At 35.6% G+C, this 20943-nt stretch overlaps 1 protein-coding gene across 5 annotated transcripts in view; it reads right to left on the bottom strand.

Moving 5' to 3' along the window:
- KTN1 (kinectin 1) overlaps nucleotides 1–20943 on the bottom strand; it is a 101346-nt gene that overhangs the window by 14315 nt on the left and 66088 nt on the right. For 3 of the 5 annotated variants that reach the window (XM_046647104.1, XM_046647103.1, XM_046647105.1), the window contains 16 exons: nucleotides 20723–20757; nucleotides 20212–20302; nucleotides 19480–19548; nucleotides 18829–18866; nucleotides 18039–18129; nucleotides 17822–17890; nucleotides 16668–16705; nucleotides 15973–16063; nucleotides 15825–15893; nucleotides 15307–15344; nucleotides 12596–12686; nucleotides 11839–11907; nucleotides 10752–10789; nucleotides 8912–9002; nucleotides 6787–6873; nucleotides 3218–3307 (listed from right to left, as the gene is read on the bottom strand). In XM_046647104.1, the coding sequence (XP_046503060.1) occupies nucleotides 3218–3307; nucleotides 6787–6873; nucleotides 8912–9002; nucleotides 10752–10789; nucleotides 11839–11907; nucleotides 12596–12686; nucleotides 15307–15344; nucleotides 15825–15893; nucleotides 15973–16063; nucleotides 16668–16705; nucleotides 17822–17890; nucleotides 18039–18129; nucleotides 18829–18866; nucleotides 19480–19548; nucleotides 20212–20302; nucleotides 20723–20757 (1095 nt within the window). The remainder of the gene's footprint in view (nucleotides 1–3217; nucleotides 3308–6786; nucleotides 6874–8911; nucleotides 9003–10751; nucleotides 10790–11838; nucleotides 11908–12595; nucleotides 12687–15306; nucleotides 15345–15824; nucleotides 15894–15972; nucleotides 16064–16667; nucleotides 16706–17821; nucleotides 17891–18038; nucleotides 18130–18828; nucleotides 18867–19479; nucleotides 19549–20211; nucleotides 20303–20722; nucleotides 20758–20943) is intronic. The other 2 variants (XM_046647106.1, XM_046647107.1) reach the window with 1 other exon arrangement.

Raw genomic sequence — 20943 nt, 5'->3', positions numbered from 1 at the left:
AGAATATACAAACATTTACGTGTTTAAAACCAACAAAAACTCTATTTGTGCTGACAGGTTAGCAAATGTAAGGCATGTATTTATACTTTTAGTCACTATTCTGAATTTTAGGATAAATTATTCTAGATTTTTGCTGCTTACTGTCTGAATTTTAACCTCTTAGAAAGAGTATTTGTTAGATACTTTCAATCAAATTTCTTCTTTTTCCTCTTTTAAGTCTTCAGTTTAGTCTAATCCAAGAAAAAAGAACGCACATGAAATTTCTATTAACTGCTCTAATTTAGAGCTTTACTTATGCGGCTGAATCAGGATTCTCTGTATGCTATCAAAGGATAAAAAACAAACCTGATGCCGAGATCACACCATAGTGCAAGACACCACAGTACACATTAGTCAAAACAGCCTCGCCATTTAAAAGACAATACATTTTCACATTATAAATTTCAACCAAGACTAAATGTATACTATTAAAATCTTACTTAGCTTCAAATACTGAGATTCAATATAAATTAAAGTCAGCTGAAAAACTGATTTAGTTGCTTAAAGTTTGTAGAACTCCGTCCAGGTCATATAGTTTAGATCTCTCCTATGCTGATTTGCTTAGCAAAAAAGCAACAGAAAACAATAAAAAAAAAAATTATTTCACGTATAAAATCCCTTTTATATCTACTGACTATATTGTCTTACTATTATATTATTATTGCTTTATTATCTTAAGATAAACAGATTATCCTTCATGTCTTTACAAACCTAAAATGCTAGACCCTAAGTAGGACATAGAAAGTTTAATATATTTCTTAAATACAGACTACATGCAAAAATATTCAACTTTTAACAAGTGGATGAACAGAGGCCAAATACCATCATCCATGTCGTATGATGATTTACAAATATTTATAAGGTCAAAAAGATTTGGTTGTTGAGGGTGGGTAATATTGCTCTTAAGAATGAATTGGTTACATTAAAAAGAATTTTTAATACCGGTGATCTGACACAATCTTAAAAGAACAGAAATGATAAATCATTAACTCTCTTGGTTCATAAAATACTGCCAAATAAATAAACCCCTAAATTTTATTTCCATTAAGCAATAAAATATAAAGTATGAATAAATCAAGAAATAAAAACAGGTTATGGTCACAAAGGAAAAAATACGAAATATATGAATAGCAACCCCTTCTCTCAGTTCCTAGAACTGACAACGTATCCATATGTTTGCCCAGCCCAAGTTATTTCATCAGTTCAACCCAGAGTGGTAGATATCTACTAAATCTATCAAGCTGAATGTATCCTCAACAATTACAATGAAAACAGAAGAATTTTTGCTTCTTGGGCATATTAAATATAGACTATATGTAGATATAATCTAAGAGAGCAAGCAGCTAAACTCAGACTACACACAGACCAAGCTAGTAAGTTTATTTACACCACACCTAGCACCGCAGAAAGAAGAGGCAAGAGTTCCTTGGAAAAATAGTTAATTCCAAGTTTCGGGCAGGAAATGCACACAATAAATGAGCGACACCTGGTCACACCACAAAGTAAAGAAGCTACCAAAGTTGAGCAGTATTGTGTCAAAAGGATTTGGTAGCCAGCTCAAATAAGCTCCAATGGGCCAAAGAAAGACAAGCAGCCATTAGAGACCTCCTGATGAAGTGCACAACACTGCCCATGAAGTAGTCTTGCCCTCACCCCATTTTACCCCCACCCCGAGTATTGAGCCTGGATCTAATCAGGCCTCTACTGACTATCAATTTATGGGATACACAGAGGACCAAGGAACATACTGACACTACAGGGATGCAGTCAGCTAAATCCAGACTGGGAAACTGCATAAGAAACCACCAGGCTTAAAAAAAAGAGGGAGGAAGGTTTGCTGACAAAAAGAAGGGAACGTGTGGAATAAAAAGATCTAAGAGAGGGCCAGCCCCGTGGCCGAGTGGTTGAGTTCGCCAGCTCTGCTTCGGCGGCCCAGGGTTTCACCGGTTCGGAACCTGGGCGTGGACATGGCACCGCTCATCAGGCCATGTTGCGGCGGCATCCCACATGCCACAACTAGAAGGACCCACAACTAAAATATGCGTCAATGTACGGGGTGGGATTTGGGGACAAGAAGCAGAAAAAAAAAGATTGGCAACAGTTGTTAGCTCAGGTGCCAATCTTTAAAAAAAAAAAAATTAAATAAAAATAAAAGATCTAAGAGATATCTTAAACCAATCACATGTTGACCTCATGGTGGTCTGTTTTAGTCAGGACCCAAGTAAGTAGTTTTTATTCCATTAAAATGACAATTTATGTGACAACTGGAGAAATACAAGTACCGACTAGGTGTATGAAACTAAGGGTTTTGTTAATGTAATAGTTTCTTTAAAGGGATCCTCATCTTTTAGAAACAGTTACCGAAATATTTACAGATGAAATCTTCTGATGTCTGACTTCCTTCAAAATAATCTAGGAAATGCAGGACAGGAGGCAGAAGAAGACTGTGTATCAAGGCACGCCATATACTGCTAACTGCTGAAGAGGGATACCGGATACCCTGGGCTCAATATGCTGTTCTATTTTTGAGTATGTATATAATTTCCCATTAAAATAAAAAAAGGCGGACTCCCCCATTTTAGGAAACTACATGAACACTCAATGGCTTGCTCTGCCCTCAAATATTCACTGTATTTCTTCTCTGAATCAAATCAACTTTTCTCTCCCACTTAAAACACACACAAGCCAAGTAAAGCAAGCTGTTCTGTTTTATCTTCAAGACCTTTGCTTGAAGAAGTTAACAGATGACCAAAATCTTGAGTTTTGAAATGAAAAAAGCCTGGTTCATATTATTAAATATATTTAATTAAAAAGTGTCCTAAAACTAAGAAGCCATCGCTTTAAGTTCTACTTTGAATAAAGCCATTAAGAACATTATCAGTTTATTAACCATTAAGAGACATTTCTTTCCCAAATATGACGTTTATAATCCTCTGAATAAAATGTCTACCATGTAAATTTTGTAGAATATAACAAAAGTAACAGCTGAATAAAGAGAAATGAGTTTTGCACCAAGTTATTGATTTTCACCACTCACAAGCACCCTAGGTTAAAACGGGATGAGTAAGCAAGTGGTACACTGCTGGAACCAGGTGCAGAGTGCCCAGGCTGCTGACTCACAATGTCCTTGAATAATGACAAAGATGTCATGGTCTAAAAAATAATAAATCGATCTTACCAGATTAGAAGGGACAGACACCTTTGGAAACAATTTTTTGAGAACTTCTTTAGCTTCCAACTCAACCGCTTCCACATGTTGTTGTCTTTCCTAAAGCAGAAGATGAACCAAATCAAACTTACAAGATTACAGATTTTAAAAAAAAAACCTACGGTCTTTTAAGTTCTAAAGGAGGAAAAAGTCATAGGATTTTAAAAATTCATCTTAATACTGATGAATGTTAAAATTTACCATTTTAAAATATCAAAATGCATCCATAAGAAAAAATCTGCAAAATCTCTAAAGCATCCTAAATAACAAATAATATCTTATGTCAATCAAGCCAAGGCAATATCTGACAATATGGACATTTTCCTTACCATTAGAAATCAAGTGATTTGCCTCTCCAGAAACAATTTAAAAAACAACAAAATCAAAGACAAAAAAAATCCGAAAACACTTCCTACAGCTAAAACAAACTACATGCAAAAAATATGTACGTGGGCAACATAACTGAGGCTCACTGGCTGGCAAATCTCTCTACAAAAAAAATGCATCACTGATGGACCACTAATGCCAAGGGATTAAAATGGCCAGTTTCATATTTCTAGCTTCAAGGTCAGGTGAAGCTACTTATGCTAAACAAAGCAAAAACAAAAAAACAAAAAAACAACAGACCATCAAAATTTGATGAGTGGTATACATGGGAAAAAGAGGAAAGTGAAAGGACAGCCTGATGGCATGTTACTTCCCCAATGCCAAGCAGCAACAAGACTAATTCTGACACTTGTGTGTGGACTCTGTTAGCTGTAAATTTAAAGGTAAGTATTATAAATGCGTGTCTAAATTTGGTGATTTTAAATCCAACTCTAATGTATGTCAATTATTAACTCAAAACCATGGTTTGTCAAAATTAGGGTAAGGATTACAGGCAAAATAAAAATATAATATTCAAACTATCTCTACAAGATAAAAAACAAAATGACGCCTATAAAAATGCACATCTAAACCAAGCCAAGAAAATCACCTCAAAACAACACTTATGAAGTTCAACAGGTGACAAGAAGGCAAGCAAGCTAGCAAGGTGTCCACCCTGTTTCCCCCACCATTTAAATGTGATCTTTGAAATCTATTACAGATTTAAGATGCACACACTTCAATTTAAGAAAACCTAATAACATGAAAATCTAAAGTTACACAAATCATTCTGTTCACACAAAAAGGTGTTACTTTATTCAGGATTTTAAAAATAGACTTTTGCCGGGGGGGGGGGGGGGGGGTTGCTAAGGAAGACTCCCACCCTGAGCTAAATTCCGCTGCCAAAATTCCCTTTTCTGTGTGTAGGCCGTCACTACAGCGTGGCCACTGACAGGCGCATGGTGGAGGTCCACGCCCAGAAAACCAAACCTGGGCCACCAAAGTGGAGTGCGCCAAACTTTACCACTAGGCCACCAGGGTGCACCCCCAAAATAGATGTTTTAATGCAGTATTTTCAGTAATTCAATATTTTCAGTAATTCAATAAAGTCCACTGCTTTTCAGGAATATACCCATATAACTGCATAAAATAAGGAATACTCATTCAAGGAAGGTGGTTAAGTGCTAATTCAGAGATAATTATGAGGTTAACTTTATCATCTGACCACAGAAGTGGAAAAGCAATCTTTACATAAAATCAGGTAGGAAAAGAGACACTGGAACAGAAGCTTCTTTGAAAATTGCTCAAGTGGAAAAGAAACCCACTAAAGGAAACGTGTCTAACTTGTAACCAAGAGGCACAAAGATGAGAAGTTACTTTTATTCTATACTAAGAATTTTAGCTAAAAGTTTTTCACTTGACATAGTAGTTTGGTGGTAGATAGCAATTTCCATTCCAATTCAACACCTGGAAAAGATCTAATATTGAAAATTATTATAATTTCCTTACTATCTTTATCTAAGTGTAGTATACATGAAGTATATTTTGTGTGAACCTGTCATTTATAGTAGCTCCTGAGGAATATTTACTCCTTACAACACAAGTTGTGGTCCTAGGTCAATCAACATCACTTTACACTTATGCTGAAGACCATCTAAATTCCACTAAAACAGAGAGAGACTAAATTCTATTCTCTGTAGATTATTAGCTGCGCAAGAAGCCATCATTGGTGATGAGTTTTTAAATACGGATAAATTCTTAAACTCATCACCAAGCACATGACACAACATGGATAAATTCTAGCTTTCTTTTGGAATCATAATATGCAAGAATGCCTATGACAGGTGGCATATAACTTCTTGCATGAATGGCACAATATTAAGAGATTAGCACTTCCTAGATACCCAGTCTCATTAACAAAATAAAAGTTAAAACGTAGCTCTTAACAGTGAAAAATGAAGTTACAGAAACACCCAAAAACTATACCAGAACCCTCACTGCTGACAGAACTGACTGCAACCACTTACAATGAAACAATATCCAATCCGGCCTAGTATCTGCCAGCTGTCTCAAATTTAGATTTTAGTGAAAATTAGGGCCAGGTGAATAGGTATTTAAGTAAATACAAATCCATTACACTTAAGAAAATATAACTACAAACATATACTTGATTAAAAAAATTTGTAAAAACTCTGTTTTGCTAAAAAAAAAAAAAAGTCCTTCAAATGTTACTACTTTGGCATGCAAAATGCTTATAGAATGCTGATTGAGGCACATAATTAATGAACTTTATTAACCCATCTGCAAAATTCAGCACTCCTGTTCCACACTAATTCTTGGTAGGAATTTTCAAAATGTTTGACTGAACTGGCACTGTCACTTCTCTTAATCATTAAAAACAACTTCTCAATTTACAATTCATTAGAAACCTTTAAACCCACGGAACAACCTGAACACAGGAAGCTTATCTTTTATCATTTGAAAGTAGAGGGGTATATATGTTTCAGGAGTACTTTACATACTCTGGTCAAGAGAATTATCCCTTCTACTGATATTCCATACTAAACATAACACATGCATCACTACTCTCCAGCCGATTCAAAACCTAAAGTTTAATTTTAATTTCACCTCTTTTAAGGAACCATCTCCAAGAACATAACTAGAATTGATCCTTTTCCTGTACATTTTAAGACATATTTCCTGTACATTTCATACATATTTTAAGACATATGTCTGAGTTATCCTGGTGTGCCCCCAAAGAACCTAGGCAAGTTCACTGTGCATCCTAAGTACATCCTATGTATTCGAATGTGTTTGTTAATTCAGCTAGAGGTTTTTGGCTCAGAGTTTTCATCGAAGCTCTCTTAACCACCCCAAGAGGCACCCTGGCTCTAAGAAGAGCTTCCATGGACAGCATAGTTCTCCTAAGACTCTGCAGCTTAAAGCAGTAATCACCGAAGCTCAAACAATCAGGTAGTCACAACAAACCAGCATGCCCAAAATTAAAGTTCAGAGAGTAGAGGAAAAAGCAGAGATGATGGAGATGATAAATGTGGATGGTAAGGAGATTTTATATTTAAATTGCAGTAAAATTAAACGCTTTAGTCTGATTCTAAGACAAGCTGCAGATTTTCTCTGTTCAGTGCATTGTTTCCAGGAGTTAGCATTACAACCTTGGAAGTCTTGTTCACTTTGTCCTGCAGCATTTTTTCAGTTGATGCCAATGCTTCCATTGCTTCCCAGTTTTTCTCCCGAAGGTCCTAATCATTTTTAGAAAAAATGATTTCAGTTTATCCATATTGAAAGATTTTTGCTTTTTACTTCATCAGTATTTTGCACTGCATTTAAATGCTGGTTACTGCAAAATTATTTCAATGGGAAAATATGTATATTAGCAAAAAAATAAAAAGCAATGTTTAGAAGTTTGAATGAGAAAATAAAGATGCCCACTTCCCATGTTTTAGTATACACACCAAAAAGTCAGCTTTAAAGTAATTACTGTGCACATGTAACAAAGAAGAAAGCATTCAAAAGTAAATACACAAACTAAGATTACAAATATGATTGAGTACACAGATCATTAGAGGCCTGAGGACGAGCAAATACACAAGCACTGCAAAAAGCTTCACAGGGGATTTTTAAACAAGGCCTAGGACCACTTGTGAACTTCCCAATGCAGCACAACATGGTTTCTCTAAGTATGTTTTACTGAGTTAACACACTTCAAGTCTACCTGGGAGTGACACAGTTAACTCACAGTGCTTCTCGACCTTTCTTGGCACGGTCAAATGTATGTGCCATAAAGCAACCTGACAGGAGCTGTGTGAGCTACTTGACTGAGGCACCCAGGGAGGCTGGAAGGCTATAAAACACGTCCTCTTGGGAGAGAGACAGAGGTCACAAGAAACTGAGATCTGAAAAGATCTATTTTAACAGTATTTCATTAGCGAATACAAATAAGGACAATCTGCAATATTTCAATCTTTCTTCAGATTTAGAAATCTAAACGGATTAAAAACAAAAAATAAAAAGCCAATAATAACCACTTATTGAATGCTTACTTAAGTGCCTAACGCCGTACTTGGCGCCTCATATAAATTCTGATTAATCCTCCCAACAACCCTAAGAAGTATCTATTCCCATTTTATCAATGGGAAACCATAGCTCAAGCAGGTTAAGATATCTGGCCAAGTCCACACAGCAAATGAAGTGGCAGACCTAGAATGGATTGACGCCGCAGTCTGCGGGCCTCCAGCGTCCTGGCTCTCCTCACCACTTCACTGCCTCCTGCACTATACTGGCATTATTATGTCCACCTTATCTCAGAATCCCAATAATAAAACACCGTCAGGACGTTAGCAGTATATTGGCAAATTCACCTCAGGTTTTGTGGCCAACTGCAATGCTGTTAGTAGTGTTACACAAACACACAAAGGGCAATTCACATACCTAATTTTGACAAACTCAGGGGTGCAGGAACATGTCAACTTGTTAAATTAACAAATTAACGCAAACTTCGAAAGTTTAACTTTCATTAGAAAACATCTATCAATTTACTATGAATATCCCCTTAGATATCAATAACATTTTTAACTTTGCTCAAGTCTTAGCAAATCACACTCTGGTGTCAAAAATTCATTCTCTAGCAAGAATGTTTGGATTCTATTTACAGGTGGCACCTTCTGGTCAGAGAGAATTTAAGAAATTCACCTAAATTCACTATTCGTCTATTCAGTAAAAGTACTAGAATATATTGCTTAGGGCACTATCCCTACCCATTCCAGCATAAATGTATTCAGGTTCTGAGGCCTCTACCATGCTTAATTATCAAAATCTGAACCACCTCTCAGTTTAAAGAGGGAGGCTCCAGAAGTCTTTGAAAGACACTTAACTGAGTTTGAATTCTGGCATACTTTTAGTTTACAAAATGGCTAACCCAATCAAAATAAGAGGAAACGCCTTCCATTTTAACATACTGACATGAAAGAATAATTTTTCCAAATAAAAGTTCAACAGAAAGTCAACTGTATTCTAGTAAAAAAACTGAAGCTGTAATAATTATAGCATTGACATTTAAAATGATATTCAGAAGTGTACAAATTGGTCTTTTCATTTATTCATTAAAAAAATCTGCTCTCCAATAAATGATTACCCCAAAAAGCTACACACAAAACAGTACTGTCTTACAAGATTAAGAAGAAATCTAAAGTAAAAGCAGGCTAAAAAAGAAATTCTGAACCATGCTACTTCAGTGAAGCGATAAAAAGAAAAGCTTCATTCTGATAAAGACTTGCTCACATTGTTTTTCTTCCTCTGGTGTTCAACAGCGTCTGTCAAAGAAGCCAATTCTTTCTGGAGACCAGTTATTTCTTTCTCTCTTTCTGAAATTCTAAACCAAAACATGGATACATATAGCAGTATTTTAGGTAAACAGTGAATACAATATTTTTTACCACAAAATAAAAACAGCAAGTAGATGATGCTTTGAAAAACGCATTAACTTGACAAGCAAACTCTTTAAGCTTAGCTACTGTTATCACGAAAGCCCATCTATGAATTTTTATTTTCAGAAATGATTTTTTAAATAAATTTTTACAATATGACATGCTGACAATCGTGCTAAAGAGAAATCTTCCCCTAAGAAACAGTTCATGAATACATGAACTGCTGTAAGTAGGTATTCCTATTTTTATCTGAGGCAATCAAGTAGCTATTTTCGGAAGAGTGGAAACTGATGTAGAAGCTCTCCCGGAAGTACATTCTTCTTTTTCCAGAAGGTAATGAAACCAGTTATGACTTTCTTCAAGCGGCTAACCCCCAACAACAGTAAGATATTAAGGTGAGGTAGGTGTTCTCGTCATTTTCATAACAGTCTCAGGATTCATGTTTTTCTGGTTCCATCTCATGAGCTAGGTATTTCCCAGAAATGCAGACAGTAATGGCAAAAATTCACAATTCAGTTCCGTTACACTTGAGAGCAGCCTGGGTAGACAGTTAAATTACAAACAGCTCTTCCCTAACAATCAGGTCCTATATAAGGAGTTGGCAAACTAGGGCTCTGGGCCCAACCCACAGTCAGTTTTTGTACGGCCCTCTAGCCAAGAGCTGATCTTACACTATTAAAGGATTGTTTAAGAAAACAGTATGAAACAGAGAACTCTGTGGCTCACAAAGCCTAAAATATTCACTATCAGCCCATTCATAGAGAAAGTTTCTTGAGCCTTGTTCTACACAGTCAAACTCAAGACTCAACTGAACAGTAAATAATTCTAAATTAGTAAATCACCAACTCTAGAAACAAGTCAAGATGGAAGGACATTTAGATTACTTGTATCACCTAATATACTTACTGTAGCTGACATTTAACAGGTCAAAACATACCTACTTATCTGAAATGACCTTAAAGGTAGCCTCTTAGAGAAAAATACAGGCCAACAATATAAGAAAAATGTTTCAGTAAAAACAAGTCTCCTTAAAAGGCAGCAACCAGGGGCTGGCCCAGTGGCGTAGTAGTTAAGTTCACATGCTCTGCTTCGGCAGCCTGGGGTTCACGGGTTCAGATCCCATGTGCAGACCCTACACGTCATTCATCAAGCCATGCTGTGGTGGCATCCCACATACAAAACAGAGGAAGACTGTCTTGGATGTTAGTTCAGGGATAATCTTCCTCAAGCGAAAAAGAGGAGGATTGGCAATGGATGTTAGCTTAGGGCCAATCTTCCTCATCAAAAGAAAAAAAAGAACCATCACCATAAAGATTATGAGATTTTTTAAAAATGCAAACACTAAACCAAAATTTGCATAATTCAATTCCATAATACCAGGAGGAGAACTGAAATAATTTAAGATAAATTAGTAAAGCCTTCAAAGTATAGTTTAATTTGATTAGATGTTTTCTGAATGCCTGAAAAATCAAAATCTCCCTCAACAAAATATTCAAAGAAATCCAAATACCATAAAAAAGTACATTAGCTCAAAGGCACAGCTAAGCTCTATGGAGGGGCAGTTCAAGAAATCTAAATAGAACTGTAAAAATTAGGTGACCATTTGCAGTTACATTAAATTGCTTTTCTGAGCACCATTTAGCACATAAAAACAGTTATCACTTCCCAAACTGTGAATCAAAATTATTACTTACACTTTTAATAGTTCTTCATGAGGGGGAAAAGAAGATGCCTATTAAAAGAGTTAAATGTTATTTCAAAATAAAGTTCTCCAAAGGACTTCAAAAGATTAAAACTCTTCTCAGATATAAATTAAGACAACACCAAAGGTAAAAATACCATATATTCTATATTCCCATCACCAAGGAATGCTAATAAAAACACGGACAAATTTATAAACTGTACTGAGTGCTAATCAACCCTTCACTATCACTACATACTTCAAATCTTCATCTAACAAGGATTTACTAATTTCCTACGTGTGCAAAGCACTGAATTAATATCTTAAATTTTCATACTGTATAATTCATATCTGACTACATTAAGCTTTCAAAAGTCAAAAAACTATCATAAATTAAGTCAAAAGAAAAACTAAGAAAAGTTAGTTAACGTGCATGTAACAAAAAGTTAATTTTCCATAATATGTAACAGCACATAGCCCTTCACATATGGTCTTTACTCCTTGACTACAACCTCCCAAACTCAACTACTGCGAGCTTCTTGTTGACAAGGACTCACATTCTTTTGCCCCTCAAAACACTTTCTAATTTACCCATATACATTCATAAAATAAAGAATATTTTGGTAACATCTTTTAAAAGCACATTTTTTTTTTATATTTAGCAAGCAGAGTTTTCCCTTAAAAATTGTTTTCAATAGTGGTAAACTACTACTTCTAACATTACACATCCCTCAGCTTCCCTTCGATGCCTGATGTTCTGTTTGGGAAGGGAGGGAGGACACACACGTTTTTACACTGACCTCCACAGGATTCTGACTTGCTAAGAAAAGCATTTTAGAGGATCTGAAAACATACACACAAATACGTAACAGACCTGGAATATAGACACTGATATTATTTGTGGGTACTTTATAGATTGTGTATTATTTTATCTTGGATATGGCATAGCAAATTACTTTGTTTTCTGGAAATTTGATAAACATTTATAAATAAAACAACATATACCTTATTCTCAATGAAAAGGCAAATGGTAAAGAACACTTAGACAGTCACAGATTTTTTACCACATAATAAAAGGCAAGCCAGCTACTAGTGCCTACCTGTTGGTAGTTCTGTTGCTTAAGTTGCTCAATTTGGGATTTAAACAATTTGTTTTCATCTTGTATCTCCTATTTAAAAAACAAATTAAACATGAATACCTGAACAGAGATTTTTATTTTCTACAAAACTTCTGAAACATATCACACAAGCCAGGAGAATTCTAAAATAGTGATAATTTTATAAGGGTATAGGGGCCGGCCCTGTGGCATAGCAGTTAAATTTGGCGTGCTCCACTTCAGTGGCCCAGAGTTCACGGGTTCAGATCCTGGGCACGGATCTACACACTGTTCATCAAGCCATGCTGTGGCAGCGACCCACATAGAAAGTAGAGGAAGACTGGCACAGACGTTAGCTCAGAGAGAATCTTCCTCAAGCAAAAAGAAGACTGGGAACAGATGCTAGGTTAGGGCCAATCTTCTGCACCAAGGGAAAAAGAAAAGTTAAAGATAGAAATGTGCTTATGTGGAAAGATCTCAAAAACGTTATCAATAGAGGGGAGCAAACTACAAAAGTGTGTATGGTTAAACACAGTATGTTTAAAAAAATAAGTATACACACACACATCTTATGCATGGACACTTCTCAAAAAGATATATAAACACTTGATAGTACTTATCTCTGCGGAATGAGATCCAGTATGTGGGTAGGAGGGAAAGTCAATCTGGATTCTATTTTCTTTCATACTAGTTAAAATTGTTTTAAAACATGCAAAAACAATAATTCACACAATAATTAATTTTAAGTAAACATATTCACCTGTAACAACTTTGTTTTGCTAGAAAGATCACTCTCCCTCTCTTTTAGCATAGTTTCTACTCTCTTCATTTCATTTTCCTTTTCTTTCAACCTAGAATTTTTACAAAGACTTTATATTTAGTTATATACATAAAAAAGGACAACCAGACCGCAATATCTCTAAGGAAAAAAGACAGCAGAACCAACGCCTATCAGCTCTTTCTCCTCACATCACATCAACTTATAAATTTGTCTTAGGGGCTGGCCCTGTGGCTGAGCGGTTAAGTTTGCACACTCCATTTGGGCAGCCCAGGGTTTTGCTGGTTCGAATCCTGGGCACAGACATGGCACAGCGTGTCAGGCCATGCCGAGATGGCATCCCACATGCCACAACTAGAAGGACCCACAACTAAAAATACACAACTACGTGCCGGGGGGCTTTGGGGAGAAAAAGGAAAAATAAAATCTTTAAAAAGAAAATTAAAAAAAAAAAATTTGTCTTAAAAGACAGTATTTCCAGAATCATTCAACTCAAAGTCCAGTACATCCTAAAACTGTTCTAGCTTATTTCCTACTTAACATTTCTTAAGGAAGTATGGTTTTATCTAAGAGAAAAATCTAAAATAAAAGCCATCGGATTGACCCTGGAGCCTACAATATGCCCAATCCTTTCTGCTGAATAGATGCTATACATTATTTAACCTGGTTCACCCTTATCTAACACAAGTCTTACTATATCTAGTCCAAGTGAATCCCAATTGCCCTTGTCATCCCAAGCAACAGACCTCTAGCATTAACACTTAACACTATTAAAAGGATCAGTTAAACTGTCTATTTCCTCAGGGCAGGAAACCATGAGCCATTTCAGTATTCCCAGTGCCAGAGGGCAGATAACAGGCTCTCAAGTATTTGCTGATTTTCACCCTACCTTAATCTAGAAAGAATTTCAAGATGTTTACAGGTCTGCATGAAACAGCATACATGAAGAATGGGATTAAAAAATGAAAAAACCCAGGGGCCGGCCCAGTGGTGCAGCCATTAAGTTTTGCACATTCTGATGTGACGGCCCAGGGTTCACCAGTTCAGATCCTGAGAGCAGACGTGGCACCACTTATCAAGCCATGCTGTGGCAGGCGTCCCACATATAAAGTGGAGGAAGATGGGCACGGATGTTAGCTCAGGGCCAGACTTCCTCAGCAAAAAGAGGAGGATTGGCAGCAGATGTTAGAACAGGGCTAATCTTCCTCAAAAAGAAAAGAAAAAACCCAGCAAACCTTAAATATATTTTGCTAAGTGAAAGAAGCCAATCTGAAAAGGCCACATACTATATAATTCCAACTATATGACATTCCGGAAAAGGCGAAATTATGGACACAGTAAAAAGATGAGTGGTTGCCAGGAATTTGGGAGAGGGGGTGGTTGGAGGCAGGGAGGCATGAATAGGTGGAGCACAGGAGATTTTTAGGACAGTGCAACTAATTTTTATGATACTGTAATGAGGGATACATGTCATTATACATTCATCAAAACCCATAAAATGCACAACACAAAGAGTGAGCTCTAATGGAAACTGGACTTTAGTTAATAACAGTATATAGATATTGGCTGATGAGTTAGTAACATATTTACCACACTAATGCAAGATGTAACTAAGGGAAATGCAAGAAGGGGGTATAGAGGAACTCTGTACTTTTCTTTCAATTTGTTCTGTGAACCTAAAACTGATCCCCCCACCAAAAAAAATTCTATTAATTAAAAAAAGAAAAGAATATGAGGTAAAATAAATGTCAAATCACATACTTTAATGATCTATATAATTACTACAGATAGGCCACAAATGTGTCTTTAAGCTTTCTATTAACAAATGAGACAAAAGCACCTCAACAGTTACACAACGTCCACTAGATAAACAATTAGTCGTACAAATGAGCAATCTTACTGCCAAAAACAGACATCCCTTTTGTCTTCATAAAGACAATCACCTAATAAATATCCTCAATATCTTAATTTTAAAAACACAGCTTCAAAGGGCCACTTCTTAAACATCAATAAAGACTGATGGCATCACATCAAAGCAAAATCTCTCAAATGCAATTGTGTAGGGACCAAAAAGAGGAAGTCCAGACACTGTTCTCACCACTGCAGACTGATATAGCTTAAGAAAACAGACTTTATAGGATAAAAAATGTTTTAGGAGAAACATCTACAAAGACTGTTAACTCCTATGCTGATCAGATTCAATATTTTTACTATTCAGCACAGCATAACTGAGATGATAACAGACACTATTTTCCCCAAAAAGCAAGTTACTTTTATAGAAAGATTCAATATTCATCATCGAGATTATGGCTAAGATTATCTTCTGGTTAATTCAGAGATGTTATTCTTTCAAATACTAAAAGGATTTTAATTTGAAACAAACTTAATCTCTCTTTACAATAATTGCATAATTTGTTTAAAAAGCAAACAAATAAAACCAGTTTCAGCAGAAAGACTATTTCAGACAATGGGCTGGAGAGGTTTAGAAAGGGCCGAGCCTCCAGGCCACTGAAAGCACTCCAAGGGCCTCCGTTTATTCCAGCAAACAGAGACGGAGCGCGTCTGCCTCTGGACCACAACTCCTCCTTAACAAGAAAGCTAACTAACGATGCAGAAGAAACTCATCGTAATGTTCAAGCTCACTCTGGAAAACAATGACAAGTTCCTCTTTAAAATGCTGGCTAGAAACTTACACAGTCTCAAGTTCTTCAAATCGTGATGCAGAACATGCCTAAAAAACAGATGCACAGTTTTAATTTTAACATCAAAAAATAGCAGGAACTACAACATATATACATATATAGAATCACTCACCAATACAATAAAAACATAATTATATGTGGCAAATTTAAGATTGGGCCATTTATAAAAGAAAGACGATGAATTTTCTTTATTTAACTTAATTTTTAATATCCATTTCTTAAAGGATTACAGATTAATATACCAATTAAACACAGACACAAGGATGAGCTTAAGAGTCCACCTGAAAAAGTAAAGATAGGAAATGCTTTTAGGCTTAGGTTGACAAATCAGGCAGTAATAGACCTGACAGGGAAAAAAGTTAACTTATTCTATCAAAAACAACAAAACTATGGTACAATAATAATTTTTATAGAAAAGAAACTGAAAGAACATATTAATTCTTTACTTTCTAGTAAAATAAAGATTTCCCTTTTTTTTATGTAATATGCTGATATCGTTTATACGATACCTCTTTCAAGTTATGTTGCGCTACCTCCTGAACATGAGCTTTTAAAGATTCATTTTCTTCTTGAAGATCCTGGGGGGAAAAAAAAGGTATGAATTAAATTGACATTCAAGTATAAACAAGGTGTTTCCTTTTGTTTTTAACTTCTCACCTGTAACCATTTTCCCCTCTTGGCTAGGTCCTTCTCCTTCTCTTCTAAAAGAGTCTTCATGGCATGCATCTGTTCCTCCTTTCCTTTTAACCTAACAGTAAGTTAACAAGAACTATCAATGAAAATGTTACATGACTATTCAAAGCAAACTGAAAGCTGGACAAGTATTTTTAGGTGCTACTCACAGCCCAAACTGATTAAAACAAACTAAAATATAAATATTTCAAGTATAAAGGCACAAAGATTTTGGAAATATCAAATTGAGCAGTGCAGGGTGAGCAGAGAAAACAGTCCCCTCTGTCACTGAAGAACCAGGGGCCTCTGCCTCACCCCACGCCACCCTGTTTACGTCAACCAGCAAATTCAGACAGCTTCGCACAACTGGTTTGGGTATGAAATACAGAGCCGGTTTCACAGTGGCTATCAAAATGGGCACAGAGCAACATCTCAGTTTAAGGTCATATCCAGATGACAAATCATGAAAAATAAAACTTCCACTCTATCCCCTTCCCATCAAAAACCTATAGGTTAAATCCTAATGAAAAACTTAAAACCTTAAGGCCTTTTGGTGACATAATTTGATATTCTCTAAAATATTACTTGAAATCACATAAAAAGCAGCTATGATTTTCATTATATTGTATTTAACTTGTGGAAAAGAGATATTAAAAGTAAACGAGAGAAATGGTACTTACAAGTTCTGAAGCTCTTGAACTTGAGAAGTGATGGATAACTGAAATACAAAGAAAAAAGCAGGAAAAAAAGCAATTCATAATCCTTTCAATTTACCTTATTAAGCTTTATGATAAACTTTAAAATGAGTACACTTCAAATTATGAAGATCCTAGCTGAATTATTCATGCCAAAATGAGATGTGTTTCGATTTAACCTTCACTCGACTCTAACGACAGTAACAAATTAAAAAGATAAGGGGAGGGGAGTGGCAAGGAATATAGTTATGAATAATAAGTCTAAATAATGCGATCCTTCTAAAACTGTGAAAATTCAAATATGAACTGTCCACATGCCTCCTACCATGTCAGAGCTCTTCTCCTTTCCAGTCTTCAAGGCCAGCTGGTCTACACCGTCTGCCTTTAATCCCCTTTCCTCATCACATGCAGCCCAATAGTACCTTCTAGCCCCTCCTGTCTTCTCACAGTCCCTCTTCAGATCGTGGCTCAGATGCTAGTGCCTCGCGAGAAGACTTCCCTGAACTCTTAGTCTATATTAGAAGAGTCTGATCTTTTCATCATACCCTGTTTCACTCAACACATTATGTCCAATCACTAATATAGCCTTCCGACAAGTAGGAGGAACTCAATATGTATTGTCGAATGAATCTGTTGGATGAATGAGTCATCTCCTCCACACAATCTCACCATTTTTTCAATGAAGCCTTATCAGATTAAATTCCCCAAAACCCATCTATTTCCAGTAACCACATCTACCTCAGAAATCCCCCAATGAAATTTGTACTTTGTTCCACAGGCAAAGGCTCAGCAATACATATTCTATAACAAAACATTCTGATCCATGCAGTGTTAAAAAAAGAATAAAAAAGGTTAAAAAAAGATCTACCAAAGTGTTTTGTGTTTTAAGTCAGCAAACTAAAATAAAACATTAATACACTTTCTAGAAAAGAATTTTTAACAGTTAAAAGATATATTGATCAAAATATCAAGAACACTTTCTCAAATCAGGCAAAAAAATAAAAAGCACATAACCCAATATACTTACAGAACACTATTTAAAAGTTTTTTTCTGAGTAACAAGAAAAAAACCCAAACAGCTCATAAATACACATACATACACTAACAAATCTGTCATGCTATGGCTCTGGGATTTTTACCTGTTGAGCCTTTTCAAGCTGGATATTTCCTATTTCTTCTTTTAGAGCCTCTATTTCCTGTTTCAAATCCTTGACAATGACAAAACAGACAAGATTGGACAATGGAAACACAGAAATTGACATAAAATGCAATGTACAGACAAACACACAAAATTAAATGATATTCACTAAAGTCGGTAAACAAAAAAACAAAACACAGTTTTCTCTCTCCCAATACCTGAATAGTTTTCTCCTTATTAGCAACTTTGAGAAGTTCAGCTTCCAGAAGCTCTTCCACAGACTTGATCTTTCCATCTTTTTCATGGATCCTTAGACAAAGAAATACAGTATTAAACTTGAATAGAAATCATCAAGATCCACCAACTAAGGTATAAAGCACTGATCTATGAATAGGCTCACCAAATCAACTCTTCTCATTTTAGTAAAACAGCAACATTATCTTGCAGACACAATGGGGAAAAAAATACTTAAAGCTCTTCCTAAATGAGAATCAATCAGTAACTAGCAGATGGCTGAAGCCCATGCACATGAGAAGCAGCTAGTTAGTGCACAGGGAATCTAAGATGAGTACCCTGAAGAACACTGGGGGGAATCGAACTCCTCTCAACAACACTGGCTTCTAGGGCTCTGAGGGCTCTGGCAGAACTTACACACGACTATGGCATTAAACTGTAAGACACCTCGAGAAGAGGATACAGGCAAGGAACTGCTCTCTCTAGCCAACATAACCTGTTCTTCAATAGTTCCTATGCAGAAGCGGAAAATTAACTATTTGATGCCATAAGTTAAGAAAAATAAATGGAATCAATTAGAGAAATAGATTTTTTAACAATCACATTGCACTGGGAAAACACAGCTAAGTTTCCTTATTCCATCAATGAAAAATTCTAGAGTGAAGGTTAAACTAAGATACATCAGCTATCTCGATTGCACTATAAAACAAGATTCATGAGCACTAAGAAAATGGACCAAGAGAGAAAGACCAGTTTAATAATGTCATCACTTACACTTTCTTAAGTTCTTCAACTAGAGATGCAAAAGAAACCTAGAAATAGAAAGGTATCCCACTTAGCAATGGGCTGAAAATATAAATGGGTCAGAAATAGAAACTATGCTATCCTTAAATTTTCCACTACACCAAAATCCAAATGGAAAAAGTAAACGCAGGAATTAATTCTTCCTAGATTTTTTTAATGCCATAATTATGAAAATAAAAAGCTCTTTGAAAACAAGCAGCTTTAAAGCTACTTACGGTAAATGTAGGCCAAAACCAAAAAAAACAGATAAGTGTTAAAATTACTGAATTAATAACTCTAACCAGATAAAGAGAAAATACAACTAGGAAATTGCCTAATTTCAGGTAGCCTTTTACTTTTCAGTCTTACTTTATACTTTCACTTAAACCTGTTATCACTGTAGTTAAGCAATGACATCCTTTCTAGAGTACTCTACCCAGTGCCTGGCATACAGCCAGCATTCAGTAAATTGCAGCCTCCATTACTGATAATCAAGTCACTAATAATTCACAGATTAAAACCATAACTGACAAATTCCACGTTGGAGAAGGGAGAGAGAGACAAACAACAGACTTGCTATGTTTGAATGTAACAGGTTTGTCCATCATTTAGAAGAGCTGCAAGATCTACTAAATACATTACCTGATCATTCTGCTTAGCCTTTAATTCTTGAACTTCTTTCGTCAGAGATGAATTTTCTGTTCTTATTGCCTTTTTCAAAGACACATAAGCACAACATACTTTCATATTCTGAAAAAATAACTAGCTTCAAAATATACTAGCTTCTCATTTTTCTTTAGCTGCTTCCTTTCCTCTCTGGAATATCCAGAAATCTCACTTGTTCCACATGTCCACAATTTTCTAACTTCTAGAGCTAGCCAAACGGATTTTTAATTCAATTATTCCCACAAGTATCTCTACGTATGTTTCCACAACATCAAAACCACATAGTACACCACTTCTCTCCCTAAGCTCATATACAGCTTCTAGCTTATTTCTTCCAGCAACCCTCTCCTAATCGAGCCGGTTAAGGCTAAGGATAACCCTAAGAGAGAAGTGCAGTCTCCCCTTTCCCTGGCTTCCAATACGATTCCATGTCTGCTAGTCATCGTTTGGGCATGGGTGGAGGTGAAGAAGCAGACAATACAAACCATAACAAGAGAATCTACTATATTAAGGCAGTGAATGCTACAATCAACTATGCATTTTTGTATTTCTAATCTTAAATATAATGAAAAACGTTATATAAATTTAAAAAATGTAGGTAACTAATATTAAGTCTAAAAGCTATGGGGAAAATTACACAAACTACAATGAAACCCCTTCTTGTTCACTGAATAATCACAAGGAAAATAAATTTACAAAATGCTTTACATTCAGTTCCTCCTCCTTGGTGGCCACCTGAATGAGTCCAGTTTCAAGTAATTCTTCCACAGTCTTCAACTTCTCATCTTTTTCCTGAATGCTGAAATTGTAAACGTAAAACATATGTATGAAGTAGTTTTCAAGGTAAATGATATCATTCCTAAATATTTTACACAGACCAACTCCTGTGTCCATTGTTCCTTATAAACTTTTCATCCTAGAAAGGTTTCTGAGGATCTCTGATCATGGTCTAACGGGTACTTCCTTTTTACTAATAAGTAAAATGTGCTCAACTAATTCATGCTTACATGCTAGCCTAAACAAATAAATCACTGCCACACGACACCCACAAACCTACTGTAACCCCAAATCAAATCAATCAATAGCACAACACTTCTCTTCCATCATGAAGTACAAAGAGAATTTTAAGAATCTAGATTAACGTAGTTAATAACTCTGTTATCTCAGATTTGGTAGAAATGAGTCACTAAAATATAAAAAGAAAATTTTAAACTCTTACCATTTTTCCATTTGTTCCACAACATCTTTATTAGGCTAAAATAAAAATCACCAAAAAATAAAGTTTAATTTTACCAAGTGTGCGTGAGGTAAAACTAGTTTAGAAATAGAATTCTAAAAATTGTTTAGCTCTAATTAGATCTGAAATTTAGGAAGATGATCTGCTAATAATTACAGAATTACTTAGTTCATAAAACATAAGACAGAAAAGAAGCAGCTACA

Source organism: Equus quagga, chromosome 20, assembly GCF_021613505.1.
Source record: "Equus quagga isolate Etosha38 chromosome 20, UCLA_HA_Equagga_1.0, whole genome shotgun sequence".
Classification (NCBI taxonomy): domain Eukaryota; kingdom Metazoa; phylum Chordata; class Mammalia; order Perissodactyla; family Equidae; genus Equus; species Equus quagga.
This window is presented reverse-complemented; position numbering and strand designations above follow the sequence as displayed.